Source organism: Penaeus monodon, chromosome 6 (genome assembly GCF_015228065.2).
Source record: "Penaeus monodon isolate SGIC_2016 chromosome 6, NSTDA_Pmon_1, whole genome shotgun sequence".
Classification (NCBI taxonomy): domain Eukaryota; kingdom Metazoa; phylum Arthropoda; class Malacostraca; order Decapoda; family Penaeidae; genus Penaeus; species Penaeus monodon.
In genome coordinates, this window is record NC_051391.1 from 13285786 (window position 1) to 13304178 (window position 18393).

The window sequence follows — 18393 nt, forward strand, 5'->3', positions numbered from 1 at the left end:
TTAGTTTAAGTATAAATACTTTTCGAAAGGGTTTGCAACTTCTCGAAATATCCTCTGACCATTAAGTACTATGTAATCACTACTCGTCAGTCGTACTGAACCGCCAGGCGCTACTGGGCTGAGTCACAGATTTTACTCACATCTCTGGACTTTGGCAGCCACGCAAAAGCTGTTCATGCCAAGTGACGTTGTTGCCACGTCCACAGCTCGCACTCGCCAGAGACAGTATATATGTTTGTAGTCCTCCAAGAATCTTCAGTTTTCAAGCGAACGTGCACCTCCAACGATCTCCTCTAAGTCATAGCACAAGTGTAATAATATTCCTATTTTGAAAATGGCTCCCATTCAGATGGAAAAGTCATACGACGTGAAAGTCTCCTCCACACCCGCTGCAAAGTGCTCTCGGCAGGCAAGGTCAAGCAGCAGGTCGTGGGATGTGTTCCTTCCTATCAGTCGCAGAGGAAGTTTCTTCCAAGATTCGTTTTTCTCTGACATACACAAGGACTTTGACTCCTCCGTCAGGGAGGTGTTGGCCAGATGGAGTGACGAAGATTTGAAAGTGAAAGACTTCCGCCGGGATGATATTATGGACCGTTACAGACAGCTTCGATCTCGCAACCTAAAGGAAGGGAACCAGGCTGTCACAGTCACATCTGACAACACTAGTCACAAGGTGAGTCAGTATAACAATAGCTGTTTCGAAAAAATTCTATTAAACGATGACACAATATAAATAGTGCGTAAAATAGCAGAGCAAGTCCACAATTATCCAAAGTCATAACATAAATTCTATCTCCCAGATTGTGCTGGACGTGCATGACTTCATGTGTGGAGATGTGAAAGTGAAAGTGTTGGACGAGGAGGAGTTGTTGGTGGAAGGACACGTGGAGAAGAAGGAAGAAGGAAGCTCATCCGTCTCGTCACACTCCTTCAGACGCTACTTCTCTTTGCCTCAACACACAGACATGGCAACGATTACGTCCGTCATGTCTGCAGATGGTATCCTCACAATCACTGCGCCAAAAATAGTGAGTCGTTAATTTTCTTGTAAACTGTGAGTATATAAAGAAATGATCTTATGAGAAAAAGAACCAACATTTATATTTGATACTAACATTAAATCAAAATTTGTTTCACAGAAAACAGAAACGACAAAGGAAAATGTAATAAATCAAACTTCCGCTTCGAATTATCATGAGAAAGTCAGCGAAACTCGAAAACAAATGTCTTCAAATGACGAGTCTGAAATAGATTCAGAACACTCGTCATCTACACGAAAAGAAACCTGTTCGTGTAATTTTGGGTCCAAAAGAACAGCTGATTCCTCTAGATTTCACAGCGGTTCGTGGGACACATCCTTGCCCATCACTCGAAGGGGAGGGTTTTTCCAAGACTCATTCTTCTCCGGTACACACCGCGACTTCGATGCCTCTATCAGGAAGGTCCTCAATGGCTGGAATGACGCCGACCTCCATCTGAAGGACTGCTGGGACGATGACGACTTCCACCGCAGCGACAGACTGGGCCGCTACAGACAACTTCGATCGCGGAACCTGTGGAGTGACAACCAGGCCGTTACAGTTACTTCGGATAATATTAGTTATAAGGTAAGTAGCATGAAGATTGCACACTCTTATTTAATTCATCTACATGTGTAAAGATGTAATAAATTATAATTACTTTTCATGGACGAATAAGGAACTTTGGTTTTGTATATTAATACCGTGAATAATTTCACAGATCTTGTTGGATATGCATGACTTTGTGGGTGGAGATGTGAAGGTGAAGTTGATGGGCGAGAAGGAGCTGTTGGTGGAGGCCCATTCAGCCAGCTCCTCGCTCACCTTCAGACGCAGCTTTTCCTTGCCTGAGTCCATTGACATAACGTCCATCACGTCTGTCATGTCGTCAGATGGCATCCTCACAATCACTGCGTCTAAGAAGGTATTGTTCTGGCTTCTCTTGTACTTCCGTAATGCCTTCTGAAGATTTTACATAACTGAATTCAAAGTGTAGAAGGCATCTGATGCTTAATACGCCAATCTTAACCAACAGGAGAGTGAAACACAACAGAAGACTTCTGTCATCCCCACTAGTGTCAAGGAAACGCACAATGCATCAGAAGTTCACAGCTCAACTTCCTTCACGACCTCGGGAGTTTCTGAGGAAGTAGCATCTGGCCGAGGAATGCCCTACACAGCCCAAGAAGAGGAACGCAAATACGCACAGTGCTCTCAGGAGAATATCGACAAGGACAAGATCCAAACTGCAGCTTTCAATATCTCAAGCAACACCCAACAATCATCGCAGAAGCAATCGTCTGTCATCACAGACTTTGCTTCTACAAGAATTTCCGACTCGCTAGAAGCAAAGAAAGCTCTTGTGAATACGCAAGAAGATTCCTTGCCCATCGCGAGGAGAGGAAGCTTCTTCCAAGACTCATTCTTCTCCGACCTACGCCAAGGCTTCGACGCCTCTGTCAGGGAAATCTTGAAGAAATGCAATGACTCCGACCTCACAGTGACAGACGATGTCAGTCACAGTGACATCCTGAGCCGCTACAGGCAGCTTCGATCTCGAAACATGAGGGAAGAGGACCAGGCCTTCTCCGTCTCGTCAGAAGGTGCTAGCCTCAAGGTCAGTCCTTTCTCTATGTATCAGCATTTCCCACTGACTGATAGTTTCGATATCTAAAGGTAGGAATTTACTTATAATCAGTGAAAGTGGGCCCATTAATTTTACAGGTAACGTACAGCGTCCGTTGTAGAATAATTAAATGCATTTTATGTTTTAATTTAGTTGAGGATCCTCATTACATTACTTTTCTGAGAACAGTAGTATATTTTTACATATTATCGTGAAATTCATCATTATCCCATTCATTCCGTTTTTTTTTTTTTTTTTTTTTATCTTTGTTATCAGTATCATCGTTTTCGATATTAATATCATTGTCGTTATTATCAATATCAGTATCAATGTCAAAATTATTATCTTTACCAAGATTATCATCACTATTATCATTTTACTATGGCTATTCTTTCCATTAAGTTCCTAATCAATAACTGTTTAAAAAAAAAGTCACTTTCATTCCAACTTTAAAGATCGTGATGGACGTGCATGACTTCATGTGCGGAGACGTCAAGGTGAAAGTCGTAGACGAGAAGGAGCTGGTGGTGGAAGGGCGCGTGGAGAAGGAAGAAGGAAGTTCATCCGTCTCGTCACACTCCTTCAGACGCCACTTTCCCCTGCCTCATCGCACTGACATGACACACATCACTTCTGCCATGTCTTCAGATGGTATCCTCACCATAACTGCTCCCAAAACGGTAAACGTCAACTATTTTGTTATTGAAACTTGATAGATCCTATATGATTGCATTACTTAATCATGTATAAAAAGGTAAACATAAATACCTCTGAAACTGGAATGTATCATCAGGTTAGTCTCTATATGCATAAAAGTGAGCAAAACGTGGTTCTTCTGTCACACTCAGGCAGGAGAACCACACCAAAACAACCACTTCTCCATGACTGAGGAAAGGATGGAATCAACAACGGCTCAAGACTCAATACCTGAAGCACTTTCGTCCATGATGGAGAAAAATATCTCCGTCAACGAGAATCTTGTCAATGTAGATGAGAAGGACTTTGAGTGTGAACGAAAACACACATACGAGAACAAGATGAGAAAGCTGAAGAAAGAATGCGAATTTCCTGCTGAATCCAAGGAAGTTTTAAAGGCCAACATCTGTCAAAATCAGTCTGTGGATGTGTTTACAACTGCTTCTGTCCATGACCATGGAAACGATGTTAATAATCAGGATCATGAACTCAAGCAATTGTCTGAAACATTCAAATCAACAATCACTGAGAAAACTATTTGTGATGATTCTATTTCTACTTATGATGAACAACAAACATCCGTGCAATCAGTATCTGAGTTGACAGAAGCCATGAAACTGCACGAGGAAATCTTGCCCATCACTCGAAGAGGAAGCTTCGTTCAGGATTCCTTCTTCCTCGATGTCCCCAAGGAGTTTTCTTACCACTGCCATCAGAGAAGTCCTGAAGAAGTGGGTTTATCGGCAGGGACAGCGAAAACGGGTGACAGAACCAGTGGAAGGGGTACTTTCTTAGCCTTACGTTCACCAGTGATAATTTATGAACCGCTACCCAGAACAGCTTCGGAAATTTCCCGTGATTTTGTGATTTGAGGGAAAGGAAACTTTCAAGTATCTATTTTCGGGCCACGTCGAACAACCCAATAGTTACAAGGTTTTAAGTCTAGTTGCATGGAATCACTCGAGTAAATAAAATTGGGATTAAGGTTGTCTTTTTCAAGTTCAATTAAAAAATACCAATAGTTTTTCCAATTTTCCCAACCTGGCAAACCTTGACTTACAGGTGTTTTTTCATGGGAATAGCCTATTCATTCAAAAAATTAATACTTCAGGAAGTCGCATAATGGGCCTTATTGGTTTAACTTTCTTATATGTTCACAGGATCGTGTGTTGGACGGGTCCAAAAAGGAACTTCATGAATGGGAATCTGAAGGTTGGAAGGGTGGTGGGACGGAGGGACTAAGGGTGGTGGTGGGAAGGTAAACGTATGGCGAGGAGAGACAGGGGAAAAGGAAAGCTCCATCTTGTGGGTTTGCTGCGTTGCTCCTTTCCGGGGGAACGCTGGCTTCTCCTTGGGCCAGAGCATATTGATATGGGGGACAAAAACCATCATGTTGCATCTTGGTCATGTTTCCAGATGGGGGCATTCTTACGATTTCAATCGCTTTTCGGAAAAAATGGTATTGATAGGATTTATCTGTAGATGATATACACGTATGTTATATTGTTACAAGATGGGGAAAAAAAATGGTTCTCCCTGCCTTAAAAACTATAAAACAAAAATCTTTACAAATTGGGTGAAAAAACCTTGCACTTCCACATGGGACTCACACCCCAAATCACAAGTAGTTCCCTTCTCCCCTGGACCACTATTTTTTGTTGTTTTTTTTTTGCACACACACACACCACACACACCAACTCATGGTCTTTCCGGGAGTTTCTTTACGATCAAGTCGAAATTTCAAAGCTAATAACCTAAAAATTGTTTAAAACAGCAGAAGAATGAAGAATCGGAAGGGAATGACAAAGTGGGATTCAGCTGCCCAAATGAGGAAGGTTCGAGGAGTCCCCTGAAGTTCAACGCTCTGGGGAAATTCCCAAAACTTGAATGGGGGAAAAAATCTCTCCTCCCCCATTGAGGGGGGAATGTGAAAAGTAAGCAAAAACAACCATGATGCCATTTTGAGTTTTCGAAGATGTAAAACGGATTTTTCCAGGTCTTCACTTCCTCTTGAAAGGGGAAATGTGTCCCCCCTAAAGTGAAATCCGGGAGGGCCCCAGCCCCCCAGCCAAATCCTTTTTCCCTGTCGGGGAAACTTGATTTTTTTGTTTTAAAACGTCGGGGAGTCCCATAATACTGCTTTTTTGACTTTGTAAGAAAAGTCCAAAAATCAAGCCAAAAAGAAAAAAAAAAAAAAAACTATTGGCCACACTAGGAAAATCTGCAGAAAAGCGATGGCTGTTTGATTTCAGCTTTTCTGTGGGGTCTGATGAAAAAATAAAGGTTTTACCCCGGGGGAATCTCCCCAACCCAAATTTAAAGAAAGTTTTCCCTGGTGTCCGCCGGGAAATTTTTTCCGATTAGCAAAATTTTGGAAAATGGTTTTTTGAAAATAGCTTCTGGCAATCACGGTTGGGGGGGCCCTTTGGGGACCTTCCCCCCAGGATTTCCTCTTCCTTTCCCCCCCCTTTTTTCACAAAAAAAACAAGAAAAAGGGGACTTCTGAAAACTTGTTGAAAGTTTCTCATCTTGATTGAACTTTCCCAAAACAGGAAAAACTGAAAAATCTTGATTCGGGGCCATTTGCCACCCACGGGAATCTGTTTCAAAACTTTTTTTCTTGATGAAAAAAAAAGCCCTCAAAAAATCTGTTGAAAATTCTTGGGGACCCGGGAAAAGGACCTCGCAAGGGGAATTTTTTGACCATTTTTTCGGAAAAGGAAGTTTTTACAAGGGGGGAATTTGCTAAACATTCTTGGAAGTGAAAGGGTAACTGAAAAGCTGTTGGAAATTTCCCCTTTGATCTTGACAGACCTTTTTAACAAAGAAAAATCCTGGTTGGCCCGTTCTTGATGCAAAAAAGGGGGACTCCAGAAAGGGGCTTTTTGAAAAAATTTTTACTTTGATTCTAAAAAAGGCTCGGCAAAAAATTTTGCTGAACGTTCTTGAATGGTGGGGGAAAGAGCTACAAGAATCGCTTAACATTCTTGAAAGTGAAAAGGTACTGAAAGCTTTTTGAAAAAATTCCTTGATTCTGGGAAGACTTACCAAGAAATCTTTTTTGGCGTTTCTTGAATGCAAAAAAGACTCCGAAAGGCTGGTTGAAATTTTCTTGACCTGAAAAAGACTCGCAAGGAAATTTGCTGACGTTCTTGATTTTTGGAAAAAGACCTGCAAAGAATCTGGGGGGACATTTTCTTGAATCTGGAAAAATACAGCGAATTGGTGACAATTCTTGATGTGAAGACCCGGGAATCTCTGAATCTTGAAGTGAAAGGTACAAAAAGCTGTTTGGAAAATTTCTTGATCTGACCAAATCAGGAACTTTCAAGTTTGGCGTTCTTGATGCAAAAAAGACTCAGAAAGCTTGTTGAAAAATACTTGAATCTTGAAAAAACTCGCAGGAATCCCTGGACATTCTTGATGTGCCAAGAACTTAAAATGGAATCTTCTGGACATTCTTGAAGTGAAAGGTTAACAGCTGTTGAAAAATTCTTGATCTGACAGACTCACAAGGAATCTGTTGGAACATTCTTGATGTGAAAGACTCACATGAATCCATTGACATTTCTGAAGTGAAAAGCTCAGGAGCTGTTGAAATTCCCGACCTTTAAAAGATTCCCAGGAAATTCCTAAATGACCTTTTTTTTATCAAAAAGGATTCACAGGGAAGCTGCTGAAAGTGTTTGACCTGAAAGATTCAGATGTTCATATTCCTTGATCTTAAAGATTTCCAAGGAAATCTGTTTGGCATTCTTGAATGTGGGAAAAAATTTTCACAGGAAGGCTGTTTACGGGCTCAGAAATACATCAGAAAGCTCAGAAACTCAAAAGTTCTTCAACCATTTTGGGGGGACGATGTGACTGAGGGGGGGGAGCCCATGTCTGTGCAAAAGAAAGGTGCCAAAAAAAAACAGTTTTCTGAGGGAATCACTCGACAGTGAAATGAATCAGTTTTTTTGGACAGCAACATGAAGAGTTGTGCCACAGATTTCCTCTTCCAGTTCATCTGGAGATTCTTGTAACCTTTGAAAAAGGGAAAGGGGTCGATAATTTTGGGGCCTGAACTTTAAAGAAAAAAAAAAAACTGAAAAGGGGGATTTTACGGGGGGAAGGTCTTACGAAAAAAAAACTGTTGAACCCTTTGAAAAAAAACAAAAGGTTCCCACCAGATGTTTGACAGGGAAGCGTTCCAAAAAAGGGGAAAACTCCCCAAGGAAAAGGTCTTTTTTTTGGGGACAAGATTTAAAAGGGGCTCTCAGGGTTTTTGGCACCATAAAAATTTTAAAGTAAATTTAAAAAAGGACCCATAAAAACCTCCGGGGTACACCAAATTTGAAAACCTTAACCCGGCTTTGCCTTTCGGAATTCAAGGGATTAAAGGGAAAGGAAACAGGGATTATTTTTTACCCTTGACAAAGGGTTTTCCTGAAGGTTGTCACAAGGAAAAGTTTTTCAATCAAAAAAGGGAATTTACTTCCATAATTATTTTTCCCTTACTCAAAGTTTTTAAAAAACCTTTCCAATTTAAAAAAAAAAAAAAAAAATTGGAATTAAAAACCCAAAAACCCAAAACCAACCATTTTCCGAATTTTGGACGTTTATGGGGGTCAAAAAAGTGGGAGTTTTTTTAAGCGGGGTTTGTTTCAATGAAAAAAAGGTTGTCTTGAGGGGGCCCCCTTTTGGGTGGGAAGGGACGGGGAAAAAAACCATCGGAACCTTTAAACCTTTCCATTTTTTGAACCCTTTTCCCCAAAAATATTTTTCTAAAAAAAAATTTTTTTTTTCCATTTAATTACCCAATATTTTATTTTTTGGTTTAGTTCCCACATGGTTGTTATTATTTGGTTTTGTGGGGAGAATTTTTATAAAAAAGGGGGGGGAAAAAAAAAAAAAAAAATTCCTTCAATAGTTTAAAAATTTTTTTTCCCCCAAAGGGGGAAAAAATTCTTTAAGGGAAAAGGGTTTGTTGGCCACTTTATTTTAAGGGGGTAAAAGGGCAAAATTTTGGGAAAAAAAATTTTTTGGGGGAAAAATTTTCTTAAAAAAAAAACCTTCAACAAATTTTTCTTAAAAAAAGGTTGTTTTTTAAGTAAGGGCTGAAACAAAATTTGGTCCTAAACCTAAAAACCAAATGGGTTTAAATGAGAAAAAAAGTTTTGAATTTTTCGAATTTTTTGTGGGGGACAAGAGGTCAACCTTGATTTTCCAATGAACCAATTTGGGCTTAGGGAAAATGGTTTTTAACAGGAATGCAAAAGGATTCTTCGATCCCCGATTCTAAAGGGAACCCGGGAACCAATTAAATGGGAAGGTCTACTTCTTTTTCCCCGGGGGGGTTTTGGGGGTCAACCTAAAACGAAGGTTTTCCCAGGGGTCCAGAAAAGGACCCCTTTCTCGTCCGATTACTTTTTTGGGCCAAGGGGGAATTCCCAGGAAAGGGTTAAAGAAAAAGTCCACAACTTTAGGAATCGGGTAAAGGGAAGGGAAATTCCAAGAAAACAGAGGAAAAATAAATGGAAGGGAAGGGAAAATTCCGCAGGCGGGGGGAGGGTCGGGAAAAAAGAAAGCCCAACATTAAAATGTAAAAATAAAAAAAACCTTTTTTGGGCCAAGGGAAACAAATTAACACTGAAGAAATTCTCCATTTAGGACAACGTAAATTAATCTAAAAAATTTATTTAAATAAATTTTTTTTTCTATTTTTTTTTTTCATTTTTTTTTCTATATCTATAATCTAATCTTCTTTATTCTACATTTTATATTTTTTTTCAATTTCGTCCATTGATTTCCAGGTTTTGGGACGGTTTGGGAGAGAATCTCAAGCGTTGAAGGGCTGTGTGGAAAATGAAGGAGGAGATTGGGTGGTTTGAAAGGTCTGCTTGGAAAAAGGAAGAAAAAAGTACGGTTTCGAATCCAGCAAGCGGTTTCCTTCGTCGGTTTCAACTTTGTTTCCTGGGAGCATTTGAGTTGAGGGCTGTTCATTTGCGGTCTTTTTTCGGGTTGGAGGGTTTGTGGCTTAAAAATTTTGGGTTTCCGAGAGAGGGTAGGTTATTTAAATTTACATATGTTACGGGTTTTCCCACATGAATTATTACTACCAACGGGCCTCCCACGCAATTATAATGAATGTCTTAGGAATTTATTTCCTATCCTTTAATTATATATTTAATATTATTACTATATTATAAGGTTAAATATAATAATAATATTTATAATATATATTATATTTAAAATTAAATATATTTTACCTTAACAAATAAAGCCAACATTCCACCCCAAACCCACCATACACCACATTACACCAAAACAAACACACAAACACCAACCACAACCCCACAACCAACACCAAACCATCAACCACCATAAAAAAATAAAAACCAATTAACCCAACAAACAAAAAACACACAACCACCAAACACAAACCCACAACACATCCCACACCCATCACATATTAATTACCATACATTATATAATAAATGAAAAATTATATTACAATTAATTATATGTATATATAAAATTATATATTATATTTATATATATATTATATATATATTAATTATATTAATATTGGGGATATTAATATAAATTATTAATTTATATATTATAAATTATATAGTATTATAAAAGATTAGGGAGTAATTTTTGGTTTCATGTTAGTGGGAAAAAAAAAAAATTTGAGAAATTGTAAAAATTTAAAGGAAATTAAAGTGAAAGTGTTTTTAAATTTGGCATAAATTTAACATTATAATTACTTTGCCCCCAAAATGCCGTCCTACATGGGGCAAAAGGCGGGGAAATTAAAAAATAAAAATTTTAAAATTTGTAAATTCTCAAATACATTTATTTCCATTCCAAAGGGGGCCCCAACCAAAAAACGGGACTCCAACCTGGTGGAAAGGAGACATGAAGGGGGGAATTTGCGAAACTTTCAATGGAAATTCACAAAATGGTTTTACAGGGGGGCGCCCGAACTTTTTTGAGGAGGGGGGAATTGTTCTTTGGGATGGGAGATTTTAGGACCATTTGCCCAAGGCATTAATGACCCCCGGGGGGGGGGGGGTTTTTTCCAAGAACAAAACAAAAAAAAAAAACCCCCCCCCACCCAAACAACCCCCCCCCCCCCCCCCCAAAAAAAAAAAATTTAAAAAAAAAACCAAATTTTAAAAAAATTTTTAAATAAAAATTTTTAAAATAAATTTTTAAATAAATTTAAAATTTAAAAATTTTTAAATTTTTAAAAAAATTTTAATTAATTTTAAAAAATATTAATAAAAAAAAAAAAAATTTCACAAACCAAAAAAAAACACAAACAAAAAATTTTAAAAAACCTTAAAAAATTTTAAAAAAAAAAAAAAAAAAAATAAAAAATTTTTAAAAAATTAAAAAAAATTTTTAAATTGGTCAAACTCCCAAAAAAAAAAATTTTTAAAACATTAAAAATTATTTTAAAATTTTTTTTCCCAAAATTTATATTTTAATTAAATTTTCCGGAATAAAAAAATTTAAAAAATTAATAAATTCATTTTTTTTTGCTGGAAAAAAAAATAACTGTTTTTTTAATTAGGGGAAAAAAATGGGAATAGGGTTTTTGTTTTAAAAGGAAAAAGGAATAAATTTAAAAATTAATTTTTTTAGGGGGAAAGGGGTTTTTTTATAAATTTTTCCCTTACCATTTGCCCCAAGGGTAAATCAAAGAAGGGGGGGGGAAAACCTTCCAAAAAAAGGGACTTTTCCCCCCCAAGAGGGCACTTAACAAAGGAAAAATTTCCCAAAAAGAGCGGAAGGAAGGGAAAATTGGACAGGCATTTTTTTCCAAGGAAAAAAAAATTTTGGTGACAATGGGTTCCACAGTTTTAAAGGAAGGAAGATTATTTTCCCCTTTGAAGGAAATTTTTTTGGGGCGAATTGCCACCCAAAAGACGGAAAAGGAGGGGAAGGTTGGAAAAGGAAAGGGGAGGAACCTTGGGGGGGGGCCATAAGAAAAAAATCCGGCCCTGGGAAACCAACCAATTGAAAATCCCGGGGAGGGTTTTTGGGGGTCCAAAAGGGACAAAAAACCCACCCCGCAAAGTGTTTTCATTTGAATCCATTTTTTGAATTTTTTTACAGCAAGAGTGGAAAATGAAAATGGGTGTGTTAAACTTTTTTTTCGTTCCCCATTTCCAATTGGGAAAATTTTGTTTTTTGGGTTTTTGGGGAGGACACCGTGGGGAAATTTGTTTTGGAAGTAAGGGGAAGTATAGGGGGGCGGGCCTCAAAAGGGGGGAAAAAAAAGGGCCCAGTACCAAAGGGGGGCCTTTTGGGTTTTGAGTGAGGGGGTAAGGGGGATCTCGCGGGGCCGAGGGGGGAAAGGGGCGGGTTCGGTGGGTTTTTCCAATCCGCGGGAAAAGGGGGGCCCGGGAGGGGAGGGTTTAGCAAGGGGTTTGGGGGAAAAGGGGCAGGGGGAAAAAGGTCCCCCACGGTTGGGGACCCCCCCTGGCAAGTGGGGGGGGGGGACGGGGGGGAAAAGTGGAAAAGGGGAGTCCCCCCTCCCCCGCGGATCTGGGGGGGGGGGCCCCCAGTTTTTTTTTTCGGGGGCTTTAAAAACCCCAAAAGGGGCCCCTTTCTCGTTTTTCCCCCGCTCCCCCATCCCCCCTTTTTCCTATGCGAACCCCCAATTTTTTAAGGGGAAGAAAAAGCCCCCCCTTAAAAAGATTTTTTTTTTAAAAAATTTAAAAAAAAAAAAAAACCTTTTTTCCCCCAATAAAAAGTGATTAATTTTTTTTGAATTTTACACATTTTTTTTTTCGCGTAGGAAAATTCCCCTTTTAAAATTTGCAAAGTCTCTCCTAAAATTTTTCTACGGGTTTTTTACATATAATTTTTTCTAAAAGAAAGGGGAAAAATTGATTTTTTAAAAAACCCATTCCTTGCTAACAAATCCCCTTCATATTTTTTTTTTTTAAAGGGGAAAAAAAATTTTTTTTTGTTATGCAAAATAAAATTAAATTTTTTACTTTTTTTTTTTAAAAACTGCCTTTGTTTCCTGTTTTTTCAGAAATTTCCCCCCCCCCATGTTTTTTGTCCACCCCCAAATTTTTTCAAAAGTCCAAAAAAGAATTTTTGAAAAAAGGGGTTACCTGCCAAAAAAAAAAAAAAAAAAAAAAAAAAATGTTTTAAAAAGCCATTGAGGGGAGCCCCAAAACCCAACAGTTTGGGGGGGGGGGGGAAAAAGAAAAAATCCCTCCCCCCAGGGCCCCCCTTCTAAGGGGGCCCCCCCCTGGCAAAAAAAAAAAAAATTTTTTCTTTTTTTTTTTTTATTATTCCCTTTATTTATTATTTTTTCCCAAAAGGGGAAAAGAACCCCCTGTTTTGGGGCTCACGGGGGGGAAAAGGAAAAGTTTTTTGGGCGGCAAAAAAAAGAGTTAAAAAATTTGCCCCCCTTTTTTTTGCCCCCCAACCGATGTGAGAGGCAAACCACGCGTAAAAATTTTAAACACCCCCAAAACATTTTTTTGGGGACATTGGCACCCTTTGCTTAAAATTTAATCTAAAATTTTTTAAAAAATAAAAAAAAAAAATTTGGTAATTTAATCTTTATGATTTTATTCATTATTCCAAACTCCGGGGGGGGGAATTCGGGGATGGTTTGGTTTTTTGGAAAAATTTCATGACCCCAAAAAACTTCATTTAATCTCCATGGGGGGCTTAGCTTTTTTTTTTTGGGGGATGATTCAAGTAAATTTTTAAAAGTGATTTCGGGTAAAAAAAAAAGAAAAAAAAAAAAAAAAAACATCAGGGGAATGACTTAAAAAAGGGCCCCAAAACAAAAAAAAAAAAACCCATCCCATATTATATATTCATTTCCGCCACAAAAACCTTTTGGGGAAAAAAAAAAAAAAAAAAAAAAAACCAACCCCAAAAAAAAAAAACCTTTACCCCCTTTTTGATAAAAAAAAGAGGGAAAAAAAAACCCCCGCAACAGGGGAGGGGGAAAAAGGGGCCCTGCAAAGCCAAATAATAAAAAAAAGGGGGACTGTCGCCCCCCCAAAAATAAAAAAGTCCCCTTTTTGGTCCTTTCCCCTTTTGCAGTTTTTTTTTTAATCTATCATATATGTAGGGGGACGAGTTTAAAATGGGCATAGAAATAAAAAAAAATTTTAAAAAAAAGTGAAAGAAGGGGGGATACGTGGGGGGAAAAAAGGGGGGAAAAAAAAAAAAACAGAAAAAAAAAACGGGTGGGGAAAAAAAAACAAAGTAAAAGCCCTAAATTTGGTCGAAGACCAAAAGGCAAAAAAATAAATAAGCTAAAAAATAACAAAAAAAAATGAAAAAAAAAAAAAAAAAAAACCCCAAAAAAAAATTGGGCCCAAAACAAAGAAAAAAATAAAAGGGAAAAAAACAAAAAAGTGAAAAAGGGAAAAAAAAAATCCGGGGGGGGAAAAAAAAACGGAAAAAAAAAACCCCACGAAAAAAAAAAAACGGGGGGGAAAAAAAACGCAAAAGTGATTGGGGCGAAGGGGACCAAAAAGGTTTTAAAGAATTAAAAAAATGAAGTATTTGGAATTTTTAAAAAGGGTTTTTAGTAGTGTAAAAAGTAGGGGGCCCCCAATTCAAAAAAAAAAAAAAATTTTTGGAATTAAAACACGGACCCCCAGGTTGGTTTTTTATTCCCCTTTTCTTCTTTTTTATTATTTTTTTTTAAATTATTTATTAAAATTTTTTTTTATTATTTTTATTTTTATTATTATTATTCATTTTATTTCATTTAAATTTTTTTTTTTTATCTTTTTTAAACTTTACACATTTTTTAAAAATTTTTAACAACCCCCCACCCAAAAAAAATTTAATTAATTAAATTTAATTTTTTCATCTAATTCTTTTCTTTATTAAGGGGTTATTAAATCATTATTGTTTATTTACCCCTTATCCATTTTTTAAACCAGTTACAATGATGGAAAAAATATAATAATAAAAAATTTTTAAACTGAAAGGGAAAAAATGGGGGGACAATTAAAATAATTTTAAAAACAATAAGCAATGATTTGGGGTTTTTATTATGATTTTCCCTTTAAAAAATAAAAAGGTTTTGGTTTTTAAAAACAAAAAAAACGTGTTTTAGTAAAAAAAAATTTATGATAATTTTTAATTAAAAATAATAAAAAAAAACAATTTTTTATATAAATTTTTAAAAATGAAAAATATTGAAAAAGGGGGCCCCATTTCCCCAAACCACCCCACCCCCCACGCACACACCCCCCCCAAAGGATAAATTTTATATTAATTATAATTATAAATATAAAATTTAAATTATAAAAAATATTTTATATGTTGGTGAAAATTTTTTTTTTACATTTATATTAAAAAAATTTTTAAAAATATATTAATAAAATTTATATTATATAAAATTTTTAAAATATAATATTTTAAAATTTTATATATAATATATAATTATATATATATTTTATATTAAAATTGTTTTTTTGGGTGGTGCCCCCCCCCACACCCTCCCCCCAAAAACCCCCCCACCACACCCCACAAAAAATATTATATATATATAATTTTTTAAAATATAAAATATTATATATAATTATATAAAAATTTAAATATAATATTTTAATATATAATAATTTTAAATTTTTTTCGTGTATTTTTTTTATTACATGTTATATTAGGGGGAAGAAAATTTTTGGAAATTTAAAAAATTTATTAAAATTTTTTAAATATATATATAAAATTTAAACATTTTAAAATATTATATATTTTTAAATTTTATAAAAATTTTGTTTGTGTGGGGGGTTGTGTTTTTTTGTGTGGTGGGTGGGGGGTTGTTGGTTGGTGTTTGTGGCCCCCCCCTTTAATTTTGGGGGTTTTTTTTTTAAAATTTTATTTATATTTATATTTTTAATAATAATTTTAATAATATTATATAAACATATATTAAAACCAAAATTTTAATTAAATTTTAAAACTTTAAATAATAATAAAATAATATTTAAATAAAAATAATTAATTATTTTAAAATTTTAAATAAAAATTATTTTAAAACAAAATTTTTTTTTTTTTTTTTATTTTAATAATATTTTAATTATATAAAATTTTATTAAAAAATTTAAACAAAAATTTTTAAAATTAGAAAATTTAACAAAATTTTTTTAAAAATATTAAAAAATTTTTTTTGTTGTGGGGTTTTTTGGTTTTGGGTGCGGGGTTTTTTTTTTTGGTGTTTTTTTTGGGCCCCCCTGGAAAAAATTTTTAAATTGGTGGTGTTTTTTTTTTTTTTTTTTGGCAAATTTGGGGGGGGAAACATTTTTTTCTATACAAATTGTTATTAGTCAAAATCTATTTTTTCTACTATTATATGGGGGTTTTTAAAAATATTTTTAATGGGTTTTTAAAAATAATTTGGGGGGTTTTTGGGGGGGGGTTGGGTGTATTTGTTTTGACAACCTTTTTTTTAAAATAAAAATATTTTATATTTATATAATATATATTTTATTTTAAAATAATATAAAAAAAATATTATAACACCCCCCACCCCCCCCCAAAACAAAATTTGTGTTGTGTTTGGGGGGTTGGTGTGTGGGGAAAAATTCCTGGTTTTTTACGTGGCAACGGTTTTTAAACATGGTAGTGGTACTTTTTTAAAATCGTTCCGGGTAAAATTCCTTTTAGGTTAAAAGTATAAAAAATAATTTTTTTATTCAAAAAAAAAAAAGGGGGTTGGCGGGGGGGACTTTCGAAAAAATTCCCCCACTCTTAAAAATTTTTACAAAAAGTAATTTGAAAATACAAGGGTCCAGTCGTAAACTAAAAAAGCCCCCTAGCCGGCTTTTACTGGGCCCCCGGGGGGGTCCCAGATTTTTTTTTTTTTACTCCCATCTGGGGGGAAATTTTTGGGAAAAGCCACGCAAAAAGCTTTTTTTTTTTGGGCAAGGGGGGAAGGGTTTTGGGGCCCCACCCCCCCCCAAAAGGGGCTTGGCACTCGCCAGGGGGGGGGGGAACCATTTTAATATAGTTTTTTTTTGTTCCTCCAAGGGGTTTTTCATTTTTTTTTCAAGGCGAAAAAACGTGGGCAACCTCCAAAAAAACAAAATCTCCTTCAAAAAAGCCCCATAGAAAAAAAAGTGGTTTTAATTATTTTTTCCCCTTTTTTTTAAAAAAAAAAATGGGGGGGCCCCTTCAGAGGGGAAAAATTTCTACACGTAAAAAAAAGTTTTTTTTCCCCCCCCACCCGTTTTTTCCCCAAATTTTGCTTTCGCCCCAGGCAAGGGTCAAAGCGGGGGGGTCGGGGGGGGTGTTTTTTTTCCTATCAGCCCCCCCCGCAGGGGAAAAATTTTTTCTTCCAAGATTTTTTTTTTTTTTTTTCTCTGACAAAAACCAAAAAAGCCCCTTTGTTTTTCCTCCGTCAGGGAGGTTTTTTTGGCCCCCAGATGGATGACAAAAATTTTTTGAAAGGGAAAATTTTTCCCCGGAAAATGAATTATGGAAACCCTTTTTTTTTTTTTTTTTAAAAGACAGCTTGTCTCGAAAACCTAATTGGGAAGGGAGCCGGCTGTCCATTTTCCATTTTGACAACCCACAAGCCCACAAGGTGAGTCGGTATAACAATCGTGCTTCCAAATAGTCTTTTTTAAAAACATAAAACAAAATTTTAAAATAGGCGTAAAATAAAAGGGGAAAAGCCCCCCCCAATTTTACCCCAAAGCCCCCCCCATAACTTTAAATTCTACCCCCCCAATTGTGCTGGACGTGCATGATTCATTTTGGGGGGAGATGTGAAAGTTGAAAAAAGTGTTGGCGAGGAGGAGTTGTTGGTGGAAGGGGCCCCACGGGGGGGGAAGAAAGGGGAAGAAAAGGAAGTTTCATCCGCTCTTTTCGCACTCCTTCAGACCTATTTTTCTTTTTTGCCTCAACACAAGGGACATTTAAAAACGATTATGTCCGTCAGTTGCGATGGATCCTCAAAAACCCCACTGCCCCCCCCCAAAAAAAAGGGTAATTTTTTCTTGGGGAAAAACTGTGGAGATACAAAGAAATGGATGTATATGGGGAAAAAAAAAGCCCCAACTTATATAGTTTTTACTAAAAAAAAAATTAAAATTTTTTTTGTCCCACAAAAAAACAAAAAAAAACGACAAAAAAAAAAATGCAACCCCAACCCCAAAAACTTCCCCCCCGAAACTCAAAAAAAACAAAAAGGTTTTTCAAAGGAGAATTAAAATGTTTTCAGAAAAACCGCCCACTACACAAAAAAAAAAAGGTGTCCGCAAATTTTGGGCCCCCCAAAAAATAACATTTTGTTTTTCTTTTTAGCTTTCACAGGGGTTCGGGGGACACATTCTTCCCCCATCCCCTCGAAGGGGACTTTTTCCCCCAAATCATTTTTCTGGGGGAACTCGGGGGCTTTCGTTTTCCTCCTCGGGGAAGGTCCCCCAAAATGGGGGGAATGAAACGCCGACCTCACTGAAGGGGACTGGGGGGGGGGGGGGGGGGGGGGGGACATGAGATTTTTCCCCCGCAGCACAGACGGGGCCGCTACGAAAAAAATTGGGATCGGGGAAAAAAACCCTGTGGATTGACAACCAGGCCGTTTCATTTTTTTATTTCGGATAAAAATTTATTTAAGGTAAGTACATGAAAAACGGGCCCCCCCCTTTTTTTTTTAATTCATTTTACATGTGTAAAAAGATGTAAAAAATTTTTATCTTTTAAATTTTTTTTCATGGAAAAAATTTTAAGGAACTTTGGTTTTGTAAATATTAATACGGGGGAAAAATTTTTTTCACAGTTTTTTTGGGGGGATTGCATGATTTTGGGTGGGTGGAGATGTGAAGGGGAAAAAATTTTTAATGGCGGAAGGAGCTGTTGGTGGAGGCCCCCCCCTTTTTCACCCCCAGCTCCTCGCTCATTTTCAGACGCGGGGCTTTTCCTTCCTGAGCCCCCATTAAAAAAAATAACCTCCATCACGTCTGCCCCCATGTGGGCCCAGATGGCTCCCTCACCAATCACTGCGTCAAAGGGAAGGTATTGTTTCTGGCTTTTTCTTGTATTTTCCGTAATGCCCTT

At 36.5% G+C, this 18393-nt stretch overlaps 1 protein-coding gene across 1 annotated transcript in view; it reads left to right on the plus strand.

Annotated features, from left to right (window-relative positions):
- Positions 1–300: 300 nt before the first annotated feature.
- Positions 301–18393, plus strand: part of LOC119573870 — a gene marked incomplete in the record, with an annotated part of 23641 nt that continues 5548 nt past the window's right edge. Inside the window, 7 exon segments of the mRNA XM_037920977.1 lie at positions 301–673; positions 801–1028; positions 1140–1607; positions 1741–1944; positions 2056–2637; positions 3102–3326; positions 3495–3741. Coding sequence (XP_037776905.1) covers positions 335–673; positions 801–1028; positions 1140–1607; positions 1741–1944; positions 2056–2637; positions 3102–3326; positions 3495–3741 — 2293 coding nt within the window.